The sequence below is a fragment of the Ursus arctos genome, unplaced genomic scaffold (genome assembly GCF_023065955.2).
Source record: "Ursus arctos isolate Adak ecotype North America unplaced genomic scaffold, UrsArc2.0 scaffold_11, whole genome shotgun sequence".
Classification (NCBI taxonomy): domain Eukaryota; kingdom Metazoa; phylum Chordata; class Mammalia; order Carnivora; family Ursidae; genus Ursus; species Ursus arctos.
This window is the reverse complement of record NW_026622775.1, coordinates 36,120,962-36,127,476: the sequence shown is the minus strand read 5'-3', so window position 1 is coordinate 36,127,476 and position 6,515 is coordinate 36,120,962. Positions and strand designations below refer to the sequence as shown.

Below are 6,515 nucleotides of genomic sequence, written 5' to 3'. Positions count from 1 at the left end.
CTAGTGGGCTTTGGGGTTTGTGTGCTGTTCCGACTTGTCTTGGATCCTGGCCCTGGGCTGTTTAGGGCAGGCAGAGAGTGGCCTGGAGTGTGAGAGCCCAGTAGAGGAGGTGCTTAAGGGTGCAGACTCTGGACGGTTGGCTTGCATTTGAAAAGCATGCAGTTGTTTACTCTCTCTAGGAATTGGCTAACCATGGGAGGGACGGTCTCTTCATGGTCATCAGGGCCCCAGATGTCAGAGCCTCAGAATACAGGAAATAGAGATATGGTTAATACAATAGCTTGTGACTAGGTGTTGAAGCTGGGAGTTGGATACTGGTTTCTTGATTCAAGCCTGAGTCCTTAATATTCTGTGCTAGGATGCATGGAAGGGCCCGGGCGAGCATCTGAAGACATGACCAGAGGACCTAGAATTGAAAGTCAGTTGTTACTATAGTTAGTTGCGATAATTTGGTTGAGCTGGTTTACTGAATGAAACCGAGGCTCTGCCTCCTTATATGTCTTTGCATCTGGGCCTTCATATACCTGAAGCGTGGTTAGCTGTCCCTGACCCCCTGACAGAGCATGTGAGGTGCTGCAGTGAGATTAGCAGAGGAGACAGCAGAGATTTCTAGAAGGAAGATGGCTATGGTCATTATGACCTGGCTTTATAGAGTCAATGTGTCCTTATAAGGAATTTCCAGAATCACTAGTTGCAGTAAAGACTAAAAACTTTGAGGGCTGCTCTGGACCGCTTTAACAAAATTCGTTGAAGTGGACTGCAACTCGTGCCGGTGGCCTCTGTATCCAGGTGAGTGCAGCTGGTGCAGTGTTTCTTATTCTCCCCTGTGTGGCTACAGTTTGGGTCTTGCCTGACCCAGCCTGACCGTGGCCTCAGCTTTAGAAGAGCTATGGAAGGATCTAGAAGGGTAAAGTTGCTGCTGGAAAAGGCCACTGGGCCTTTTGGCCAGCTGAAAAATCTAAGATTGTGACAGGAATCAAGAAGAAGATGCAGTAGAAATAAGAGAGAAAAGCAGAACTCTTGGACAATGAAAAGCCAGCTGCTGTGGTTGCTCCCGTTACCATGGGATATACAGTGAAAATCAGTAATTACGGATGGGATCAGTCAGACAAGTTTGTGAAAATCTCTGTTACCTTAACTGGAGTTCATCAGGTCCCCACTGAGAACGTGCAGGTGAGTTTCAGAGAGAGGTCATTTGATCTTTTGGTAAAGAATCTAAATGGGAAGAGTTACTCCATGATTGTGAACAATCTCTTGAAACCCATCTCTGTGGAAGGTGGTTCAAAAAAAGTTAAGACAGATACAGTTCTTATCTTACATAGAAAGAAGGCAGAAAACACATGGTGGGACTACCAGACTCAGGTTGAAAAAGAATGCAAAGAGAAGGAAAAGCCCTCCCATGACACTGAAATGGATCCTAGTGAGGGATTGATGAATGTTCTAAAGGAAATTCATGAAGATGGGAATGATGACATGAAGCAAACCATTAATACAGCCCGGGTGGAATCAGGAGAGAAGGAAGCCAAAGGAGATACAGAATTTTGAGACTTTAAAGTCATTTTGGAAACTGTGATGGGGAATGTTGTTGTTTCCAGTAAGGAAATGTTGGTGAGCTACACAGAGAAATTTGACAGATAACTACTTACAGAGTCTTCTTCTAAGTGAAGGCAGTGAATTCTCCCATTTCCTCCTGGAAGATTTATTTAAATAAAATGTGCCTATTAAACACTTTCACCAAAGATAGTTTTCTTAGTAATCTGGGCATTTTGTTCAAGAAAGGATAATATTGGATTCTTGTGTGAAATGTAAAAAAGCAAATCTTGCCTAATGATAATACTACATGGTGTGTGTTTTTGTTCAGCTAGGAGGTAGAGAACAAAAGTTACTGTTTGTTTATAAGTTCTTGGCATCCGCTCCTGCCAATGTAAGAATAAAGTAAAAATACAACCTGGATTTTTACATAAAATGCAAATCTGGAAAAAAAAATCTGTTGACGTGAAGGGAAGTTTCTTGCCCTAACTGCTTGTCCTGAAGTTGCTTCAGGCCAGTGTGGACGGACTTACTCTGACAAGGGAGGGTGAGCAGGGAAGCTGGTGCCCTGTTGCACCATTGTCCCACTTAGGCACTCCCTCTTCCCTTTGTCATAGCCCCTGCACGGGGCAAGTTTATTGTCAGAGCATTTGCCCGTTGGCCAGATGTTGGAAGTTAAGCAGGATGCAGGAATTAAGAAATGGGACCTCACTCATGACTGTACCATTGGGACAAAACTGCGAGTGCTTTTCTGAATTCAGGAAAGATCACCCCAGAATTGGCTTGGAGACAAAAATAACTGTAGAAGAACCTGTTTTTCATTAGCTCAACAAATTAATTGCCTCTTTACACATGTAGTTCTGAATTGTTTACCAATATGTGACATTCCTGAAATTTCACAAGCTCTTTAAATAGCACACTTTTATTTTCAGGCACTGTTGAAGAACTCCGTGAAAATCAATTTTTGCTTATGAAAATAGAGTCTGTATTATTTATTTGCTGCAACTCGATTTGCTGTATGTGAGGATAGCTTAAATACACATTTAGTTGAAGAGGACTTCATTGGCAGTACAAACCCAATAGGGATTTTTTTTCTAGTTTTAATTCATAAAGTGGAAAGGTTATACCATTTTTTTGAGTGTGAAAATAAGTAGAGGTTGTTTTTAAAAAATACAGACCACTTGATTTCTCTGAAGACATCTTTTAGTAGAAAATTTGGAATCTTTAGAGTGAAAGTCACAGGAAAATGAATATATTTCCCCTTAAGATGGTGCAAAGTAGCTTCTAGAATGGAAATAACAGGGTTTTTCTAAAGGAACCTTGGCCAGAAGATGGAGAAAGTTTTCCAAAATGACAATGATTAAGTACAAATATCAGAGTCAATACAACATGCTCTTAAAATGGAATGGGGTTCTCAGGGCAGCGGAAACATTTGAATGATGGGGCCAAGGAGCGACAGCTGCTCTGGTATGAGTTATTATTTATTCCTTGAAGTTTAAAGATCTGATTTCAATCAAGAGTCACTATTGTTTAGAACAAATTCCATTTTGCTAAGATCGCTCCCTTAGTATTTAATCAAAGAAAGGCCAGAAGGAAATTTGCTTTTGAGCAATATTCTGATGCAGGAGCCACTTTAAAAGAGATGTAGTGAGCATCCTGTCTTATAGATAATTCATGTGGTGGGTGATAGGATTTGTAAACTGAAAAAAAAAAATCTCTTGCTGCACGAAAGCGACTGTTCCCTATAAATACATTTCGATGATGATTCACTCCAAGAATGTACTTGAAGTGTAGTTGAATTTTGTGTTGGAAAATTGCCCTCTTTGGAAAGACTGCAACTAAGGGTCAGTCCTCCATCCACAGACTGCCTCAAACATTTGCTTCAGTTTTAAGCCCAACTTGAGTCTCATATAAGATTTGGGTTGTTGGGTTGCATTTGGGTAGTGTCTTCCTCACATGCATGGTTTTGCTGGTGACTTAGGGTCTCTTGAACATGGGATGGATTTCCAGCTGGAAAGAGAATATTAGCCTTGAGTTACTGGGTCAAGCAGACTGAGAGGAAAGAAGTAAAATGTGAGCGATTCGGACAGACAGACGCTGGTGCAAGAGGGAACTTGCTTCTCATTACTCATTGCCTGAATGCCAGGATTAGGCCATTCTGTTGTTTTCTGTTTTAGACCACGATGGTCTTTTTAAATTTAAGACATATGTAGTAATTCTTTGTAGTCTCTCAGAAACATCCAGCTAAAAGGTTTTAATCAACCTCCAGAAGTTTTAGAAATGTCCTAGTGTAGTTTTTACATTTTGTGGGTCAGTCAACAGGGCATCTCGTTTGGAGCATTTCTGTTGATGATGAGGCCCCCAACCAGTCCTAGTGTTTTGTTCATCGTTTGAATATCGTCGATGCCCTAAGGGCAATTCGTGTTTATGCTCTAGATAATAAAATCGTGCATGAGAGATTCTCCCAGAGGTATCTGACCTTCAGAGGCACGGAAGTGTCCTTGTTCATTGCAGTGAGTTACACATCCGTGATGCATTCTTTCAGCTTTGTAACCGAGAATGACCTAGATGGTGCCTAGGGGCAGCACTGACCACCTAGACAGTGAGAGAAAGAATATAAATGCTGTGGATCTGTAGGTTACTGTTGAACCTTCTGGGGAGACTGGCAGGGACCACAGCAGCAGCGGCCACTCCCCCTCCATAACCACAGCTCAATTCCACCCTAAAACCTTCCTGAGGAGTCTGGGAGCAAGGGCATAATGTGGGGGGTATTTTGGATTAGGAACCTCACCGAGGGAGAGCTCATCTATTTTTCTTGTCTTGGCAAGGTTGGGAAGATGCATTGAGGTGACCTTGACTCTTTGCCCTCCCCCTTTTTTTCATGGCTTTCTCATTTGTTATTCTCTCCAAATTTCCTCTCCTGTGACGTTAAATCCTAACATTTTGGCTCCCACTAATTCTTTGATGATGTTTGACACTCAGAAACCTTGTTCTGCGGGACATGAGTGTCTGCTCTCACTCTGACCAGTGAGCCTGTCCTTTCACCCCTTTAAATCCTGCTTTTACTAGGTTGGCTAAGTATATTTTAGGTGTATGATGCAATAAACACAGAATTTGTTAATGCCTCTACCTTGTTAGATCTTTCAAGTCATTCGAAATAGTGCAAATAATAGGGTTTTAAAACTCGGGAGGCTAGTGATGCAATAAATTCAAATTGAAATACTTTGTGCTTCATTCAGGTAGAAATAAGTGGATGTGTGTGGCCAGCGATATTTTTCTGCCTTGTATGGTGCAGTCATTTGAGGTGAATATTTTCCTCGCTATATACGTATGTACTGTCTCTGAGTGCAGGAGAAGGCATGTAATTTCTAGACAGATAGAATGCTCTTTCAGTTTTTATTGTACCTTTTCCCACAGCTAACCTATTGTTTTAAGACAAAGAGAAGACTAGCAGGACTATTTTGAAAGACATTTTCACAAACATTTCTCTTGGGAGTGTAAATTGGTACAAAATTTATGGAAGGCCATTCAGCAATGTATTTTAAAAGCCTTCAAAAGCTCATACTCTTTGAACTCAGTAATTTCACTGTTTTGAATTTACTCTAAAGAGAAAAGAAATCACAAATATGCAGAGATTTATATTTCAGGGTTGTTCATGTCAGAGTTAATAATAGTGAAACGTTAGATACCCTCCATGTATCCAGCAGTTGAGAAAGATTAAATAAATTGTGACACATATATGATGAAATATATTTATGCATTAGAGTCCTATTTATATATAAAACTCAAAGGAATAACCAACTCCTGATATTAGTCATTACTTGGTAGTATGTGGGAAAATTTTATTTCTTTCATTATATGTTTATTTACAACTTTTTCTGCCTTGAGTATTTATTGGTTTTTAAATGAGGAAAATAGTACAAAAATTAAAAGTAAGGAAAAGGCTTCGTTCTAACTGTTCTTAACCAGAACCATTAACTTCATTACTCACTTGAATATTTCAGGGATTGATTGTCCATCTTTTTGATTATCTAAGAATTTTCTTTTTTCTTTTTTCATTTCCTGAAGCTCAGCTTCTATTGATTTCACTATTTATTAGCCTTGTGATTCAAAGTGAATGAATAGGGACAAGAGAAGGCAGATTCTCAGAACCTTCCTATGGGCTGGATTTGAATATAGCCTTTATAGTAAGAAGTAAGGGAAAGGCTTTTTGTTAATAGCAATTAAAAAAAAATAAATTATTTTTGTAGAGGTTAAATGTTGAGATTTTATGAGAACCAGCAGCAAAGCTTCTGACTGACTTCTGGTTCTTTGTCTTTTCTAAAAGAGAATGTAGGAGCAGAATATGTGTGTGGCAGGATATCAAAATGGCTTCCTGCTGGGTAAGTGTAGCTACCAGAGGGCTTCTTCCTAGGAGACCCAGGGGAAAAGAGCTATTGACCTGATGCAAAGAGCTTATAACTACTTTTGCCCTGGCCTCCTTTTTTCTCTAACCTAGTCTCTTCTAAAAGTTTCTCAGCCACATGTTTGATATGCTTGAATACTTAAAAGATTTCAGCTATAGAGTCATGAGCAAGAAATGTACTTCAACAACTAATTGCTCCATGTAATAATGGCGACGTCAGACTTGAAAACTACATCCATATGTTTGGTGAAAAGAATTGAGTTCTTATAAATGTATGTTCTACTTGGTATGCATATAGAATTTTCTGTTTTTATCGTATTAACAGGGTCAATACCATGGGCCTTTTTATATTTTGTTGTTGGCCCAGAACAATAGAAAATGAAATATAAGAAATTACCCAGGGCACATGCATCCCAGTCTTGTCTTTTTATCTTTTAAAATGTCTGATAAAAATCTTTTATCTTTTAAAACTTCTTTTAAGGACCTTTATGTAGGCTGAAATGAGTTATGTCTCATTGATTAGCTCAGGAGAAGTTGTTCTTCATTGCTGCAGTGCTCAAAGCCCAAAATTATTTTATTA

At 39.5% G+C, this 6,515-nt stretch overlaps 1 protein-coding gene across 1 annotated transcript; it reads left to right on the top strand.

Moving 5' to 3' along the window:
* Positions 1-972: 972 nt before the first annotated feature.
* On the top strand, positions 973-1,545 carry LOC113255488 (calcyclin-binding protein-like). Its single transcript, XM_044384422.3, is given in 1 exon segment — positions 973-1,545. A coding segment is annotated over 1 exon segment (558 nt). The 5' UTR covers positions 973-987.
* The last annotated feature ends 4,970 nt before the right edge of the window (positions 1,546-6,515 follow it).